At 28.4% G+C, this 21,103-nt stretch overlaps 1 protein-coding gene across 8 annotated transcripts in view; it reads left to right on the forward strand.

Annotated features, from left to right (window-relative positions):
• Positions 1-21,103, forward strand: part of LOC145247308 (uncharacterized) — a 537,232-nt gene that overhangs the window by 186,922 nt on the left and 329,207 nt on the right. For all 8 annotated transcript variants that reach the window (XM_080108929.1, XM_080108932.1, XM_080108933.1 and 5 more), the window contains one exon: positions 124-729. In XM_080108929.1, coding sequence (XP_079965055.1) covers positions 124-729 — 606 coding nt within the window. The remainder of the gene's footprint in view (positions 1-123; positions 730-21,103) is intronic.

Consider the following 21,103-nt stretch of genomic DNA (forward strand, 5'->3'; position numbering starts at 1 on the left):
GGGAAAACTGGCATCGGAGATTCTAAAGACATCATTCCTACTCTATCTCTTTATTTCTCCACCTGTATCCTGCTTGGAATTCTAATACAAGAATTTTTATTGTTCTTTTTTTTTTTTCTTCAGATATTTACATCAATGAGATTCCCGCAGAATATGAGGTGCCATTCTCTTGGGAGAATGAACTTCTGCTGACAGACAGCGGCACTGACTTAACTGCCGAGTTCTGCGAACCGAGCTACGGAACGGCATCGAATCTTCCTTGCCATCGCCCCCTGCTACTTCCACCTCCACCTCTCCAGGTGAGGCCGCCGTTGCCGCGGTATGACACCGACTGCACTGGCTATGGCTCCTCCCACTCTGTGCATAGCATCAGTGTATCCTCCGAATCGCTGGACAACTACCATGGCACACGACAGTCTACCTCGAGGGTGCGATCGTTATCGTCAGCTTTCAACAGCGAATCGAGAGCAAAGATAAAAGAAGCAATTTTGAAAGGTCGGGACTATCTGGTGACGAAAGTACAGGATTACCAACACCGCATCCGTTCAAATATGAATAACCGACAACGTGATGTGTTGAATAACCATACGAATGAAGCTGACCCTCACGATCTCACCAGGAACACCTTTCCACCGCAATCAAATGACACTTGTCACTCATCGTATAAGGAAATTTTACCGAGCTATGAAGAGGTCATGCAAATCGAAAGGCCTCCAGACACAATAAATGGTAAGTAAATGTCTTGCTTATTTTTTCTTTATTCTTTTTTTCCCTTTGTAAAACTCAATCATGTTCTGCAACACAAAAATTAATTTTCCTCTACAAAACAACCAAACCAAGACAAACACATTTGAAGAGATAACGAATTTGAAACATCCAAACTTTTACTGAAATGATTGAATCTGAAAAGGGTTGATATGTCATAAAACAAAATAGCCAAACCAAACACAAATTTATTTTTATGGGCAAAAAAAGGAAGGCTTAGATCTAATCTTGATAATAGAAACTAGCAGAACCTGTGGGAATTCAACGATAGTTTTAAATTTTTAAAACACTTTGTAAATAAAATGAATAAAAACTAAAATAAAACAAATAATGAAGAATTTAAAACAAATTTTGAACAAATTCTTTTTAAACCTTTTAAAAGTTAAATAGCATTGTTTAAAAAATATAGATTTTTTTTTACTATGAAAATTCAACACAAAACACATTTTGTTTTTTTTTTTCTGAATAATTTTTTATATAAATTATAAAGGAACAGATGTCAAGCCACTTGCACATTTTTTTATTTTAAAAAGAAACTATAATAAAAAAAAATTACAGTCTCTTCTTAACATGACTTTTTTTTAAATCATAAAATAAAATATCCAATTTGAAACCATAAACAGACAGCCATGTTTGTTTAAAATGTTTGAAGAGGAAATGATTTTAATGATTTTAATAATGATTTTAAAGAGGAAATGATTTCAATGCTGTTTAACTGATAAAGGGAGGTAATTCGTTTCTCATTAATTAATGTTTACAATGATATTTTTTTTTTTTTTCGTGACACTAGACGTACGGACAAGTAAATTAATATTTAGATGTTGAGTGCAAAGTAGAAATTCTCTGAAATCAATAATCGAAATTAAAATACCTAGGTGTATGCCTGGTGCTACCGGATTAGGCTGTCTGAAGATACCGACTTCCTGACCTAAAATGCATTAAACGTTGATGTTATTGTTTTTTTTTTTTCCTTTCCCATTGCAAAACTCAATCATGTTCTACAAATATAAAAACACAAGCAACAAATTTCCCTTACAAAACAACCAAACCAAACACCATGAATAAATATTTAAAGATATAAAAAACTTGAAGCATAAAAACTTTTTACGCCTCTGAATTTTTGAGATGAGGATTGGTTATTCGTAGTATTTTGATTAATCGGACTACTGTTCTCATTTTGAGTGTCATTCGTCTTCACAATATTTCGGTCGATGTAACCTCCGACTATCTCCAAGTGTATTTTGTTGAACTTGGGAATGTTTCAGACTAACTTGGGAATTTAGACCGAATTTCAAATAGAACCTTTTATTTACTTCACGGGGGGGAGGGGGGTTGCATGCTCTTGTTCTGTTGGCCATGACTGAATAGAGGTTTTAAGTAATTCGTGATTGTATTTTTCAGTTGCCCACACTGAGAATTGAACGTTCAACTTTCAGAAGAATATCACTTTTATAATTGATTTTTTTCAAGTGCACTAACCATAAGAGCAGACGTTCTTGTCCTTCGGGTCAGGATCAAAGTGTAGTATCTGTTCTTCAGATGCTGCACTTCAAGTTCTTGTTCTCTCTCAGTGGAGGAGGAATCCTGCTCGACTGAGACAATTTTTATTTTTCTTCCTTTTCTCCACATTAAAAACAAAACGACCCTGGTGTCTAACTCTGTCCCGTGGGGAGGCAAAGTAAATAGGTACTCTAATTGCTGCATATTTATGGATTTATCATTAAATAATCCGACAAGGAGTGATATGTTGTAAAACAAATCAACCAAACCAAACACTATGAATAAATATTTGAAGATATAAAGAACTTGAAGCTTAAAAACTTTTATTTATGGATTCGGCACTAAATAACCTCACAAAGGGATGATATGTCGTAAAAGATGACTACCAAATCAAAGTCCATATTATTACCTTTACCAAGTGAAGGGTGGAGGAATATCTGAGAAGTTTGAATGCAATACATGGTAAACTAGGACGGGTAATAGATTATTTTAATTGGAATTCATTATCGAGATGAGTATTATTTATTGCGGACCATTATTCTCATCTTTATTAGTTGTTGTTTCACGACGTTCCTCTGGCCTTCCAAATAAGAATTGTCTGAAGATAACAGTTTCAATCCTACCCGAAGCCAGCCAGAGGCTTACTTGGCCAAAACGTGGTGAGACAACAACTATGGATGGCAGTGATTGCTGAGAATGCAGTTAGGAGATACGAAGTTCCTATCCGTCGTGGTTACCACCTGACGAAGGCCAGAGGAATAGTTGGCCGAAACGTTGTGAAACAATAACTAAGAAAGATGAGAATAATAATCCGCAATGAATAAATTAATAGGATGGGCAATGAATGTGAAAAGTAATTGATTTCTTTTTTTAACCAAAAAAAAAAAAAAAATCCATGACGTCTTCTGAACTAATTTATTCCTCATAGATGAAATACGCTTTATTATACATATAAAGAATAAAATACAGGATAAACTAGGATGGGTAATTATTTTTTTTTTTTTTTTAATCAAAAAAAAAAAGTACTTTTGATTGGAAAAAAAAAAAAAACAAAAAAAAAATCCCTGAGAAATCAGAATTGGAATTTTCAGCGGTTATTGATTAATAAATGTTAACATAAAGTATTCACATTTTTCTTTCTTTTTTTTTTTTTTTTTTTTTTTTTTTTTACGTCTTTTGAATTAATTTATTCCGCGAAGACGAAATATGCTTTATTATACATATAAGGAAAGCAGAAAGTGAATCTTGAGTTTATTTTTGGCGGCCTTGTAATTCTCGCTTCCTTTATTTTGTTTTTTTATTTTTCACATTCAATGAACAATGTTTCTGACAAAGGGGAATAATTGCTGTTTCGGATCGGAATCTATCCATATAGCACATATCACTGGCCAATAGCATTTTTGTTGTTGTTTTGTTTTTTAGTTCTTTATATCAAGTGGCTTCATGCCCTGTCTAAAGCAATTTTCGTTAAAAAAAACAAAAAAACAAAGTGAAATCTCGGAAAGCACCTTTACAGAAATACGTTGCACCATGAATGTGCTAATCAAAAAAGAAATTGAAGGCAGCTCTTGGTAGAAAATGAAAAGAAAAGAAGTGAAATTGAAATGCATAAAAATTAAATGTCTTTTAAGAGTTTTAAATTCTAGTTGCCTTAGATTTTTTTTTTCTATTCGCACTTTTAATGCGTTATCTCTATAAAGATGGTTTCAATGGGTTTTGACTGTGGAACCAAACAGAACTTCCATGAACAAAGTTTATTTCCTAGGACATCCCATCTGTGGAATAAGATATCAGAATCTTGGAGATTTGGATGAAATTTGGAACGAAACCCTTTATTTACTTTATGGGAGTAGCATGCTTTCATTCTGTCAGCCATGGCTGGATACAATTACAAATTACTTAAGACCTGTTACCCCCATGAAGTAAATAGAGGGTTCTGTCCAAAATTCTGTCCAAATTCCTGAGTTCGACAGAAACATTCCCTAGTTCGACAAGATACACTTGAAGACGGTCAATGGTTACATCAACCGAAATGTTGTGAAAATGGAAGTCAAGATGAGAACAGTAGTTCAAAGATTCCAAATAAAATGAATAACCAATCCCCATCTAAAATATTTAGAAAGAGACCACGAGTCAGCTTCCCAACTGAATACAGCATGATCGCCTTCAAGTCTAATGTAAACAAATAGTTGTTGAATCATCTTCTTGGAGAATGAATTTTTCCTATTGTTTCTGGTCCTCGTGGTGGTGACAATCGTCCATCTGACAATCGCATTAATCCTTATCCTTGCGTCCCGCCCGGCCTTGATAAGTGGTAATCAATCAGTAAAAAAAAAAAAATTTTTTTTCGATGAAATAAATACCTCATCTGCTGCTTGTGGAGTATAATGGGATTTCAAACAAATGCATTTTAAATAAAAAAAAATATGATCATGCATTTACGTGTCATGTTGAAATTAGTAAAAAAAGAAAAATTAAAAAAAATTAAAAATAATTGAGTAGGAAAATAATTACAAATAAATTTTTTTTCTTCTTGATTTATAGTTTGAATGTATCGGTCATTGTTAAAGAGTTCTTAAAATCCATAGGAGGTAACTGCAATCTTTGATTTTTACAAATCGCCCACTTCAAAATAGAAAATGGTGGACTACTAATATCTGTATTTTGTTAAAAAAAAAATAGTTCTAGCATATCTTCTACTCAATCATTTATTGTAATTTTTGGATTGTTCACTCATTTCGATATTACATGTAAGTACGTAATAGCGTTTTTACCTAAACAACATTTATTGAGTACATTCCAAACAGTATTTTGTTTTGTTTTTAAGCCATTATTGAAACTTCAAATATTTAGGTGACAATCTACGGCTATTTTCCTTGTTCTCAAGTGATGCTAGACAGTGTTTCGTACCGAATAAACGTTCTAAAGTGAGTAAAACCACAAAAACCTTTCCAGATAAGTAGAAGAGTTACTTTTTTTTTGTTACATTTATCAAGACCCAGAGACCACTCGAGGATAAGGGTTAAAGAGTGTATAGTAGTCAAAGAGACAATATCATAGTAATCGTTAGAAGTGTAAATTTGGTAAATTGGATTACTTAAGGGGAGCGGCTCATACAGAACTTGTTTACATTGGACTTGAAGACGGCCATATTGCAATCAGCTGGAAAGCAGGCAAACGTAATGGAGTTCCATAGATGTGCCATTCTAAGAAATAAGCTTTGTTCATGGAATCCACATTTAGGTCTAGGCACAGATAAAGAGTGGGGGAAACTATTGATAGTTGTTTCAGCTAGACGAGTGTTTCTCGTGAATGTTTGGCGAGAACTTATCTTGCTTTTAATAGCATTTATTCGTTTCTTTTACCATTTTTTTTTTGTACCAATGTGTATCGTAAAACAAACTTGTATATTTCTTTTTCCTCACAAATTTTCATACATTTTTTACAAGTTCTGCTAATGCAGAAGAGTAAGCGATTCAGTCTGCTGCAAACAGTGCAAGATAAAAAAAAATCACGTTATAATAAATTATTTTTACATAAAATAACAAATGAAACATTTTGGTCAAAGCAAGCTAAAGTACCAACAGAAGACATTTTTAAAAAGTTGATTCTTAGAGGTATTCAGGACTGTTCTGAATGAATATTACATGGAAATTTGTTGCTGAAAGCGCGTGCACGAAAACAAACATGGCGACCAGTGAAAACAATACAGAATATAGGGGATAATAAAAGTCTTAATATCATACAAAATACTTGTCAGTAACATTCATTCAAAACGGACAACAACAGCCCTAAAAATAAACTTCGGAAAGGTAAGTGCTTAGCTGATAATCTAATGCATTTTGACCATTTAATAAAAACAAAAAACAAATAATACTAAATATAAATAATAATACTAAAAATAAATAATAATGAATATGAATAAATTATTATAAAATGGTCATATTTAACATTATTATTATTATTATTATTTAGTATTATTTATTTTTTGTTTTATTAAATGGTCATTTTAAATATTATTTATATTAAGTATTATTAAATGGTCATTTTTAATATTATTTATATTAAGTATTATTAAATGGTCATTTTTAATATTATTTATATTTAGTATTATTAAATGGTCATTTTTAATATTATTTATATTAAGTATTATTAAATGGTCATTTTTAATATTATTTATATTTAGTATTATTAAATGGTCATTTTTAATATTATTTATATTTAGTATTATTAAATGGTCATTTTTAATATTATTTATATTAAGTATTATTAAATGGTCATTTTTAATATTATTTATATTTAGTATTATTAAATGGTCATTTTTAATATTATTTATATTTAGTATTATTAAATGGTCATTTTTAATATTATTTATATTAAGTATTATTAAATGGTCATTTTTAATATTATTTATATTAAGTATTATTAAATGGTCATTTTTAATATTATTTATATTAAGTATTATTAAATGGTCATTTTTAATATTATTTATATTAAGTATTATTAAATGGTCATTTTTAATATTATTTATATTTAGTATTATTAAATGGTCATTTTTAATATTATTTATATTAAGTATTATTAAATGGTCATTTTTAATATTATTTATACTAACTACTATTAAATGGTCATATCTAATATTATTATTTATATTTTGTATTTATTTTCTGTTTTATTAAATGGACTTATTTTATATTATTATTCATATTAAGTATTATTTATTTTTTTGTTTATTTAATGGTCATATTCAATATTATAATTCATATTTGGTATTATTTATTTCTTGCTTTGTTAAATGGTCCTATGTAATATTACTATTAGTATGTATTATTTTTTTATTAAATGGTCATATTCAATATTATTATTCATATTTAGTATTAATGATCATAATTAATATGATTATTTATACTTATTGGTTTTTAATATTATTAAATAGTCATATTAAATATTCATATTAAATATTATTTATTTTATTAAATGTTCATATTTGATATTATTTTTTAGTATTATTATTTATATTAGTATTATCTGTTTTAGTATTATTTATTTTTATTAAATAATCATATTTAATATTATTTTTAAAAATATTTATATGAATAATAATACTTACTAACGACAATTTAATTAAACTAAAAATAAATAATACTAAATATCAATATAAATATTAAATCTGACCATAAAATAATTATAAATATGAATAATATTAAATTGACCATTTAATAAAAGAAAAAATAAATAATATTCATATAAAAGATCAAAAATAAATAATACTAAATATTAATAATATTAAATATGACCATTTAATAAAAAAAATGACTAATAAAAATATGAACAATAATATTAAATATGACCATTTTATAATACTAAATATGAATAATATTATTAAATATGACCATTAAATAACAAGAAATGAATAATATTAAATATGAATGATAAACTTAAATATGAACAATTAATAAAACAAAAAAATAATACTACATATGAATAATATTAAATATGAGCATTTAATAAAACAAAAAATAATACTGAATATGAATTACACTAAAAATAAGTAATACTAAATATAAATAATAATACTAAAAATAAGTAATATTAAATATGACTATTTAATAAAACTAAAAATAAATAATACTAAAGATAATAATAATATTAAAAATAAATATTATTAAATATAAATAATATCAAAACAAATAATATTAAACATAAATAATAATACTACAAATAAATAATACTAAAAATAAATAATATTAAATATGAATAATAATACTAAAAGTAAATAATACTTAATATAAATAATAATAGTAAAAATAAATAATACTAAAAATAAATAATATTAAATATAAATAATACTAAAAATAAATAATACTAAAAATAAATAATATCAAAAATCAATATGAAAAATAAATAATACTAAAAATAAATAATACTAAAAATAAATAATACTAAAAATAAATAATACTAAAAATAAATAATATTAAAAATAAATAATACTAAAAATAAATAATACTAAAAATAAATAGTACTAAAAATAAATAATATTAAAAATAAATAATATCAAAAATAAATAATACAAAAAATAAATAATACTAAAAATAAATAATACTAAAACTAATACTAAAAATAAATAATACTAAAAATAAATAATATTAAATATAAATAATACTAAAAATAAATAATATCAAAAATAAATAATATCAAAAATAAATAATACTAAAAATAAATATTACTAAAAATAAATAATACTAAAAATAAATAATACTAAAAATAAATAATACTAAAAATAAATAATATTAAAAATAAACAATACTAAAAATAAATAATACTAAAAATAAATAATATTAAAAATAAATAATATTAAAAATAAATAATACAAAAAATAAATAATACTAAAAATAAATAATATTAAAAATAAATAATACTAAAAATAAATAATACTAAAAATAAATAATACAAAAAATAAATAATATTAAAAATAAATAATACTAAAAATAAATAATACTAAAAATAAATAATATCAAAAATAAATAATATCAAAAATAAATAATACTAAAAATAAATAATACTAAAAATAAATAATACTAAAAATAAATAATATTAAAAATAAATAATACTAAACATAAATAATACTAAAAATAAATAATATTAAAAATAAATAATATTAAAAATAAATAATACAAAAAATAAATAATATTAAAAATAAATAATACTAAAAATAAATAATATTAAAAATAAATAATACTAAAAATAAATAATACTAAAAATAAATAATACAAAAAATAAATAATATTAAAAATAAATAATACAAAAAATAAATAATACTAAAAATAAATAATATTAAAAATAAATAATACTAAAAATAAATAATACTAAAAATAAATATTAAAAATATATAATATCAAAAATAAATAATACTAAAAATATATAATATCAAAAATAAATAATACTAAAAATAAATAATATCAAAAATAAATAATACTAAAAATAAATAATATTAAAAATATATAATATCAAAAATAAATAATACTAAAAATAAATATCAAAAATAAATAATATTAAAAATAAATAATATTGAAAATAAATAATACTAAAAAATAAATAATACAAAAATAAATAATAATACTAAAAATAAATAATATTAAAAAAAATAATAATACTAAAAATAAATAATATTAAAAATATATAATATCAAAAATAAATAATACTAAAAATAAATAATATCAAAAATAAATAATATCAAAAATAAATAATACTAAAAATAAATATCAAAAATAAATAATACTAAAAATAAATATTACTAAAAATAAATAATACTAAAAATAAATAATATTAAAAATAAATAATACTAAAAATAAATAATATTAAAAATAAATAATACTAAAATAAATAATATTAAAAATAAATAATACTAAAAATAAATAATACTAAAAATAAATAATACTAAAAATAAATAATATTAAAAATAAATAATACTAAAAATAAATAATACTAAAAATAAATAATATTAAAAATAAATAATACTAAAAATAAATAAATATTAAAAATAAATAATACTAAAAATAAATAATACTAAAAATAAATAATATAAAAAATAAATAATACTAAAAATAAATAATACTAAAAATAAATAATATTAAAAATAAATAATACTAAAAATAAATAATATTAAAAATAAATAATATCAAAAATAAATAATACTAAAAATAAATAATACTAAAAATAAATAATATCAAAAATAAATAATACTAAAAATAAATAATACTAAAAATAAATAATATCAAAAATAAATAATATCAAAAATAAATAATACTAAAAATAAATAATACTATTATGAATAATAATATTTATCATTATTATTTATATTTAATAATATTAAATGTGAATAATAATATTAAATATGACCATTTAATAAAACTAAAAATAATACTAAATATGAATAATATTTAATATGACTATTTAATAATATAAAAAAACCAATAAGTCTTAATATGGATAATCATATTGAATATGACTATATAATAATTCTAAATATGAATAATAATATTAAATGTGACTATTTAATAATACTAAGTATGAACAATAATTTTAGATATGACCATTTAATTACACAAAAAATAAATAATATTAAATAATTATAATAATATTAAAGATGACCATTTAATAATACTAAAAATACATTATACTAAATATGAATAATATTAAATATGACAATTTTATAATATTAAAAACAAATAATACTAATATGAATAATAATATTAAATATGACAATTTTATAATATTAAAAACAAATAATACTAATATGAATAATGATATTTAACTTGACCATTTAATAATATTACAAAAAAATAATACTAAATATGAATAATAATATTATATATGACTATTCAATAAAACTAAAAACAATGCCAAAACAATAAAGTGATAATAATTTGTTTATTTTATGCAAAAATAATTAAGTATAATGTGTTTTTTTGTATCTGACACTGTTTACAGCCGATTGTTTTTTTTTTTTTTGACTCAAGAGTCATCACTTATCAAGGCCAGAAGGCCACTCGAGAATAAGGTTTAATGAATATAAGGTGGTAAATTGGATAGAATTTGATTATTTATGCGGACGGCTTTACAAGAATTTGTTTACATTGGATTTGAAGGTTACTATGTTGTATTCAACCAGGAAGCAGGCCAGCAGAACAGTGTCCAAAGGTGGGCAGTTTTGGGAAAGAAGCTTTCTTCATGGAATCTGCGTTTAGATTTAGGCACAGATAGAGAGTAGGGGAAATCGTATATAGTGGTTGTAATTAGTTGAGTGATTTTTTTGTGAAAGTTTGGCACGGGGGAACCATAGATTGGAGTTCAGTCAAACATTTGCCATAAAAATAACAATAGAGCCGAGACAAGCTCGCAATGTCTCTTCTGAGGGAAAGAGGTTGCAGGGAATAGAAAAGGGCATCACTTACTAGGTTTCGAAACCAGTTTCGAACTCTATTAAGGCTGGATAGGGTGCACCGAGCAACTCCTGCCCAGATGTTGCAACACTACTTCATTTTAAGATGTACCTGGCTCTTATATGGATAGGGGATTGTATCGGCAATCTACTGGAGCGGTAGAGTAATCCAACCATTTTCCAGCGGTTTTTGCAACAGATTTGATGTACGTGTTCTATTTCAGGAGTAGAGGTCAATTCCAGAAGCTAAAACATGAATCTTCCCCAAGACGAGAGCCATTCATTTCAATTGAAGCGCGATGGGATCAAAGCGATTATGTTGAAAAGAGAGAAGCTTGATTTTCATTGCATTAAAATTAACCAGTCACCGTTTTCCTTTCTGCATAACATTCTTAAGATCAGAAGAGCTGGAATCATAAAGATCTGAGTCATTGCTGGCCTTTGAAGTGTTGCCATAGATTGTGGTGTTGTCACTTTGAGTCACTTATTCTTCTGCATCACCAAAACTTGTAAGAAATGCATGAAAATTTGTGAGAGAAAAAAATATATATTTTTTAAAAATATTTCTTGAAAGAACAGGTGAACAAGCTTGCTAGATTGGCCTTCAAACGTTGACTAGTTCCAAATTGGGAACAATTTACTAGGACATATTATTAAAAATTGAGCACTCCCTAAAATCTTTGGAATTCCCTTCCGGGTTCCTGCTTCCCCAACTGTACTGACATGCAGAAGTTCAAGTGTAACGTGAACTGACATCTTGCTACCCAACTCCCCACATAGTACCCCTGTAGCTTATGTTCCTGATAGTAGCTCTCTACATCAGAGTGGCAATGTGCCTTGTTTGGGGTGAAAATGTTATAAAAAAAATATCTGCTGGAAAAATTGCAAAAGAAGATGAAAAGAAAACATAACAGGTGTGTGCCTCATACACATTGACCCAAACAATTTTTACTGCAACTACACTATAATAGCGAAATTCGTAAAACGAAAAATATTGATTTAAAAAAAACAAAAACAACAAAAAACAATTGTATCTAGTAACTTTTTGTGTCAATTTCAACTAAAAGCAATAATGTCTAATTAATTGGCATATCAGAAGTACTTGAATATTACTGCATTATTTAAAAAAAAAAACATGAGTTTTTGAACCCTCAGCATATTTCTTTGGGAACATGTGACATAACAAGGGAATTAACCCAGTTATGCTAAAAACAAGACAAGTAATTCAAACACACAATTTATAAAAAAAATTGGCAATAGTTAAACGTTATTTACCTTTACTGGGAACTCTCAGATGTTTCCTTAGCCAAATATTTTATTTTTTGCTAATTTCCCCCCAAAATATTTTTTTTTAATATTTTTTTTTGCCATCTCATTATTTTACATAATTTTTTTTAATAAATTCATTACTATAACATGACAATTAAGTAGAAACCTTTGGTTTGCCTTGAAATTCAATATGAAATTTTTTAACTTCGCTATTATCATAAAATCTAATATATAAAAGGCTATATGTCTGCCTGTCTCCATATTTTCAAACTCTATCTCTACCAACACTAAAAGTCGCAGAGCAGCGCTAGGGGCCCTCAAATGATTGGATTTTTTACAGACTGTTCGTTTATCGGTTTTTAACCGGTTAATCTAGTTTTTAAGGGGTCAAAAATGGGTCAAAATTAAAAAAAATTGTTATGCATTTTGTACATTCATCTTAGTTTATTTTTAATTTTTAGTCAGTTCATATGTGTGTCACGTTGGTACAGTGGTAACGTCACCAACTTTAAATGCTACAGTTTCAGTTTCAATTCTAACTGATGGCACCCAAATACTTTTTTTTTTTACTTTTGAAATCATGATTCTATAATAATATATATGATATAATAATATATATGATATAATAATATATATGATATAATAATATATATGAAATCTGGACAAATTAAAATTAAGCGTATTTAAGCATATTTTACACCCGGACAAAGCCGGGTGTCCCCCCCCCCAACCCCCTAGTATGCTATAATAAAAAAATTGGTCTTTTTTTTCTGATTTTTTTTTTTTTTTTTTTTTGCTCGTAAAATCAGATTTTTTTTAGATACTTATTTTTTTATAACTACTCAATTGAATTGAGATTCAGAAATCCAGATTTCCTTTTTTAATGTGAGTTCCGGTTCCCTTTTGGCTCTCAGATAACTTGAAGTCATTGAAAGTTTAAATAAAATCAATGATGTAATTCTAGCATCCGAACTTTGATGTAGAAACACAATCTTAAAAGACTTATAAAAGGAAAACATGATACTTTAAGTGCAATAAAATGGTTAGCACAGAGTTTTAAAACTTTTTCCGGCACTTATGGGAATTCAAATACATGTATTTTTAGGTAAAAACGCTATTACATACTTGTGTGTCATGTCGAAATTAGTAAAACTTCAAAAAATTACTAACAATAATTGAATAGTAAATGTAAAATTTTGTTAAAAACTTATGTAGCTAAACAGTTCTTAAAGTCCAGGGGAGATAATTGCAATCTATGATATTGACAAAAAAATTGTATTTTTCTTTTCATCTTATTTATACATTGCAAGTTTTTGAATTTTGAATTACATTTTTCCAGTGTCTTTTTATGGCTCTCCGATTGACAACCCATGCCCCCCCCCATAGTTGAGAAACGCTGTCTAAAAATATAAGTTGGGACACTGAAAGTGCACACAGGCCATCAAATTAAGAAATGGCTGCAAGTGATTAAATCATTTAATTAAAATGAGATTGTCTGCATTTGTATTTCAAGAGTAAAAAATATATTTTGATTATAACATTTTTTTTATAATTTATCTACAAAAAGTATCATTTTTTTGTAATTTTTACTAATTCCAACATGACAACTAAGTATGTAATAGTATTTTTTATCTAAAAGGCATATAATTTTTTTTTTCTTTTTTTCCCCCCATTATACTGCACAAGGTTCGAATTCCCTATATACCAAGTTTCAAGTCTGTAGACCAAAAGTTGACAGAGTAGTTTGGTAGAGACCAGACTGCATGTGCACGTGCGCGCACACACACACACACACACACACACACACACACACACACACACACACACACACACACACACACAAGATTAAGTCTTTGCTTTGAAATGTTTTTGTTTTCTATCAGAATGATTTTATATTATAAAAAATATTTTTAAAAGTTTACATAAAAAACAATCTTTACTTTAAAATGTTTTTTGTAATAAAAATATATTTTTTAAATCTTTGCATTAAATTTTTTTTTATTACATATCATAAACAACATATCCAATAAAGAATACCCCCCCCCCACTGCACAAAAAAAAAATCAAAGAGAAGACTACTTTGTTATGTAAAGTTGTAGAATTCAACAGGAATTACATAAGTATTAATCAGAAGGAACATTTTTGGCAAGACTTCGGCTAATCAAACAGGCACAAACCAAAATAAAATAAGTGTATCTAACTTAACCAACTTTTACTTTCCAGTTCTAGATTTAATATTTTCCGGCAATCTCTAATCTTTGCGTTCCCAAAATGAAAATAATGGAAATGGATACAGTTAATGTAAATGTGGAATGAAGCACGAAATGAAATACGAAACTACGTAGAAATATTTTATTTCCAAAAATTATTTTAGTTTTACGGTGAAACAAACAATAAAATAACTAAAATAAAAAAAAAACTTTATTTAAAGAAACATAAAAATAAGTTTATTATTTCTTTTTATTGTGTCATAACTAGGTTTGAAAACTTCTTGTGTTATGACTAGGGCTATGGCAACAGCATATTCTTTTCATTGTTTTGACTCTCGAGTATGTATCTGTTAATATCTTATATGCTTCTATATAGAGTGGTGTGGTTCTCAGTTGATTAAGTGTGTCTGTGTCAGATATATACTCGAGAGTCAAACCGATGAAAAGAATATGCTGTTGTCATAGCCCTACTCATAACACAAGAAGTTTTCAAACTAAAAACATTTTTTGAAAAAAATATTTCCATATCGTTTTCTATTTCGTTTCATGCTTAGTGACTTCTGTTCCGTATTTTCATCAACTGTATCCATTTCTGCTGTTTTATTTTTGGGGATGCAATTGTTAGAGATTGCCATATTTTTATAACTGCAAAGTTCCATTTCTGAATTTTAACAAATTGGCTCTTATCGTTTTTGTAGTTTGTTTGGCATTTGTATGTATACGATGGGCCTTAAATAAGTTTCCAAACCTTTTTCATATGGGCACTTTTATTGATAGTACACACATGAAACTCTAGTCCCCTTTCGAAGTAATCTCCTCCGGCTGCAATGCACTTTTACTGTTCCAACAACTTCTGAAAGGCCTCACGGAGGTCCTCTTGCATGAGCATATCAATCACCTTCGTCACAGCCTCTTTCAATTGTCTCATAACGGCAGGCTCTAAGGTTTTCCTTGAGCTTAGGGAATAACTAAAAGTCACAGGGAACAAGGTTTGGACTATAAGGAGGGTGAGGAACTGTCTTAATGCCCTAACCCTAACCTGACGGTCAATCTCTGAGCACCTTTGGTTATAACTTTGTGCAAATCTTTGGCATCTTCAGTTCCTCACAAATAATTGAATGTGCAGTTCTCACACTGGCATCAAACTGTACACTTATTGTCTCTATAGACACACCGTGGTTCTTATCCATGAAATTCTTTATTTGGCCAATCAACTCTGGTGTTCTGACTTCCATTTCTCCTCCACCACCTCTGGTGTTCTGACTTCCATTTCTCCTCCACCACCTCTCATCATCCCTCACAGACTCCTTACCTTCCTTGAATCTCTTATGCCACTCAAAAACTGATGCTCGATTCATACAAGATGGTCCAAAAGCAGTTTGAAGCATTCCACACGTTTCTGTGACATTTATCCTAAGTTTACAACAGAATTTTATTGCATATCATTCTTCTAAAGTGTCTTCATGTCCAGATTGCATTTTTGAAATTCACCAACTGTGACAATCGGGATTTAGTAGGGTGTATTCCTGCTGTAACTGTTCATTTCAACCTGAAATCATAAAAATTGGTCAGTCATCTCATAAGATGTATAGCAATAACATATTGAATTTTCAAGGGCCTATGACAATTTTAAATGCCTGTACAAAAAAGTCTGGAAACTTATTGAAGGCACCTTGTAATTATACCAGTGCAGTCCATTTCAAATATATTTTTTTTCTCTACAACATTGTCTCAGGCTCTTAAACTTGATAGAAAACATAACAAACAAAGAAAATAATCAACATTAACGAATAATATTTATTCGCAATTTGTTGTGGTTGCAGGTTTACCCTTCAGTATTCAAAATCAAAGTGCAGAAACTCGTTTCTGTGCACTGGATTCGCACGGGCCTGAATTAATGAAAAGAAATAATTTTATTTTGACCCATCAGAGAACTTTTTTTTTTTCTTTTTTTTTCATAGGCATCACCACATTATCAAGGCCAAGAGGCCACTCAAGGATAAGGGTTAAAGAGTGTACAGTAGACATTGGACAATATAGTAATCATTAGTAATGAAAATTTGGTAAATTTGATAATTTATATGGAACGGCTCATCAAGAACTTATTTACGTTAGACTTGAACACAACCATATTGTAGTCAGCCGGAAAGCAAGAAAACGGAAGACAATTCCACAGGCGTGCAGTTTTAAGAAAGAAGCTTTGTTCATGGAATCTACGTTTAGGTTTAGGCACAGATAAAGAGTGGGGGGAATTATTGATAGTGTTTACAGCTAGACGAGTGTTTCTTGTGAAAGTTTGGCGAGGGGGGAGCATAGATTGAAGCTCAGTCGAACACTTTCCATGAAAATAACGATACATCAGAGACAAACTCGCAACATCTCTTCTGTGAGATAGAGGTTGCAAGGAAGAGAAAAGGACATCTCCTATGAGGCTACGAAGTCTATTTTGAACTCTATCAAGGCAGGACAAGTCCTTTCTAGCAGCTCCTGCCCAGATGTGGCAACAGTATTCCATCCTTGGACGTACCTGGCTCTTATATAGATAGAGAATAGCATCAGCAGTGAGATATCTACCGGATCAATAGAAAGATCCCAGCATTTTTCCAGCGGCCTTGGCAACAGATTTGATGTACGTATTCCATTTAAGATCAGGAGTAATGGTCAAGCCCAGAGCTTTCTAATTTAATCAAACTGGTCTTTCTGAGAGTCACCTAAACTCTTTAAAGGGGCCATGTTTTCTTTTAATTTATTAGAAGAAAACATGGCCCCTTTAAAGAGTAAAAAAATGTTTGAGACCAAAAATTCAGACAGCATTACGTCTCCTTAATTCTAACAATCCTCAACTCACGTAAGCATACACTGTCATTCACATACTCACTCATACAAAGCGCAACACACACACACACACACACACACACACACACACACACACACACACACACACACACACACACACACACAATGACTGTTTGAATCCGTTATTGGCGTCTGCTCATTTAAAACAACTCATCAATTGAAGTATTCCTAAACTTTATCACTGAACTATTTTTCTAATATGATAAATAAAGTACATTGACTCTTATAAACAACTTTTAATGAATTATAATGTATTTTATTCAGCTGAGAAGTTTTGAAAATGATTTTTCTAACCCCTGTAACACAAGGCTATTAATTAATTGAGTCAGACTTTTTCAATATCTCAACTAATGAATTCCCTTTGTTTTTTTTGTTTTTTTTACGAAAACTTTAAAAACATTCACGAACATTTTATGTTTTTCTTATTGCTGTAAACCTTCCATTTTAAATATACATAAAATATCTCTTTTGTGAATATATGCTTTCTTCACTCTTTATTTTGTTTCGTTTACCATATGACAATGTCTCGTTTTTCTCACATTTGAATATAAAACCTGCAAATCTTTTTCACTGAAAATATTTCTCTGAATCGGGCTTAGCCCAAAAATATCTCTTTCCTTACAAAGCACCCTAAAGTAAAACCACCAAAACCGGCGTGAACACATTCCCTAAAATTTAATGACCACCTTCCATACTGTTTCTTGTTCTCTTTCAGTGGAGAAGCAATCCTGCACGACTGAGACAATTTGTATTTTTGTTCCTTTTCTTCACATTAAAAAACGACCCTGGTGTCTAACTCTGTTCCGTGGGGAGGTATTGTAAATAGGAACTAACGGCTCTTAATTAATCGATTCAGATTTCTTCAATATCTCAGCTAATGAATCCCTCTTGCTTTTACAAGAACTTTAAAAATATTCGAACATTCCATGTTTTTCCTATCCCTGTAAACTTCCATTTTAAACGTATATATAAAATATCTTGTTTGTGAATATATGCCTTCTAAACTCATTATTTTTGTTTTGCTTACCATCTGGCAATGTTTCTCGTTTTTCTCACATTTGATTACAAAACCTGCAAAAATTTTCACTGAAAATATTTCTCTGAATCCGGCTCATCCGAAAAATACTTCCCCCATTAAAAAACACCCTAAAGTAAAACCCCAAAACTGGCGCAAAACACATCCCTTAACAGGTGTGTGCATATATGATAGATTGTGCATTGCAAAGCATCAAAGGGAGATAAATGTGTAAATAGATTGTGAAACTTATCATCCAATTTTGTAAGAATTATATGAAAGATGTTTGTTATAGGAAAGTGTATTAGTCTTGTTTAAATGCTGTTGGCATGATGCTGCTGCCCTGTAGTTATTGATGATGATGATGATCAGGTTCAACTTAAAATAACCAGAGTTGTTATTAATCAAACAAAAATGAATACAATCATTTTTTTTTTTTTATTATTCATTTAAAAATTTCTAGCCATAAAAACATTATGGTTCTTTAACCTATTAAGATCAAAATGTAGTATCTGTTTTTGGCTTCCCTGGCAACATCAGACATTTTTTTTTTTTACATGGGGGGTCACCACTTATCAAGGCCCCAAGGGCCACTCAGGGATAAGGGTTATTGCGTGTACAGTAATCAATGAGATAGTATTGTAGTAATCATTAGTATTAGGGGTTTTGATAGAGTGTCTTACTTAAGGGGGCGGTTTATCAGGAGTTTGCTTATGTTGGACTTGAAGACGTGAAGGAAATAATGATAGAACAAAGACAGGCTCGCAACGTCTCTTCTGTGGGAAAGAGGTTGCAGGGAAGAGAAAAGGGCATCCCCCACTAAACCACAAAGTCTATTTTGTACTCTGTCAAGGCAGGATAGGCTGTTTTTAGCAGCTCCTGCCCAGATGTAGCAACAATACTCCATCCTTGGGCATACTTGGCTTTTATACAGATAGAGAGTTGCATCAGTAGTGAGATATCTTCTGGAGCGGTAGAAGGATCCCACCATTTTCCCAGCGTCCCTGGCAACAGATTTGATGTACATGTTCCATTTCAGATCAGGAGTAAAGGTTAAACCCAGAAGTTTGTCAAAACATGGAGCCTCCCCAAGACGAGAGACTGTTTTCAGCATCTCAATGACACCAGATGTTTTATTATCGGCAAAAGTATTATGTCTGCCAAGTTCTGGCCACTGTCGTGTCCCCACAATGTTATCTCTGTTCTTCTTTGTACAAGTATTTTCACAGAATATACCCTCAATGGACTTAATGCACTTGTCCGCTCTCAACAAAAATGCCCTGACCTGCTTGACTAGCAGCAAAATCTAACCCCTTCACTATAGAGGTTCTTAGATGCTAAAATATTTTCTATTCTAATATCTTTTTTCCTTGGACTGCTTTGGAATTCCCTTCCTGATGACTATTTCCTCGTCGATATCAATATTCTGAAATTTAAATGTAATGTGAACAAACGTCTTGCTGCTCAAGTCCTACCTAAAGTTGCTCCTTATATATCTGGCTCCTATCATAGTAGCTCGTTATGCATCAGTGGCCATAAGCTTTGTTTGAGGCGAATTGAAGTATGAAAAATAAAATTATGTCCTCTTAAAATAATATTTCTCGACCTTTGATGATTGGTGGCCCCCTTACTGTGTATCTCAACACTTGTGCCCCCATGCTCTGCACTTCATAAAAAAGAAAAAATGCAGATTTTTTTTTGTATGTTGATTATTTAGCTCTTATTTAATTCTGGTGTTACCCTTATTATAAAATTTAATGAGCCTTTTCATAGGGTTTAGAACGGATTAGGTGATTTATGCAACAAAGTGTGTATGAGCGCGTGAGAAAATTAGTAGCAGCAGCCGAATGACAGATGGCTAGCGAGAAATATTAGCAGCTGCAGCCGTTAAAACATGTATGCAAATTAGGAATTGTGCGTGAGCTTGCGTCACAAGAAAAGCAGAGAAAAATAGTCCAGATGGTCGAAGAAAAAGCAAAGTGGGTGGGGGAAGATGGATGTGTGAACATAAGGACAAGAAAGTGCTGGCTAGATGAAAGACTTCTAAAAAACACGTGTGTGCTACAAGACTTTTGAAATATAATGAAATGCATTATTTTGGAAGAACCACGAATAAATGCATTTCATTTGCAATTAAAAAAAATGTAGAGTCAGATTTTTATTTCTTTCCTTTTTTTGTTTGTTTGTTTGTTTTTTCCTGCTGTTATGCTGTGAGGTACCAAAATGACGAACATGTTGGATAGCAAGGGTTTATATTAGTGTTGGGACAATTAATCGGAATCGGAAATCAGAAAAATTGACAAATTTGGGGGTATCGTAATCAAAAAAATTGGTACCTATTTTCCGATGCCAAAACGATACTTTTGAGTGTCTTTTTTATTTGATTTTGTTTAAAGCAAAATCTTCCATTGTTGGTAATAATGATAAAATAATAAATATTTCTTGATTTTGAAATACTACCAAAGACAAAACTCTATAGATCATCCTCCACAAGGGTAATTTTATTTTTAGGAAAGTATCTGCACATTTAACATGTTAAGTTTTGAG

The sequence above is a fragment of the Euprymna scolopes genome, chromosome 25 (genome assembly GCF_053919585.1).
Source record: "Euprymna scolopes isolate OS-2025 chromosome 25, ASM5391958v1, whole genome shotgun sequence".
NCBI classification, from domain to species: domain Eukaryota; kingdom Metazoa; phylum Mollusca; class Cephalopoda; order Sepiida; family Sepiolidae; genus Euprymna; species Euprymna scolopes.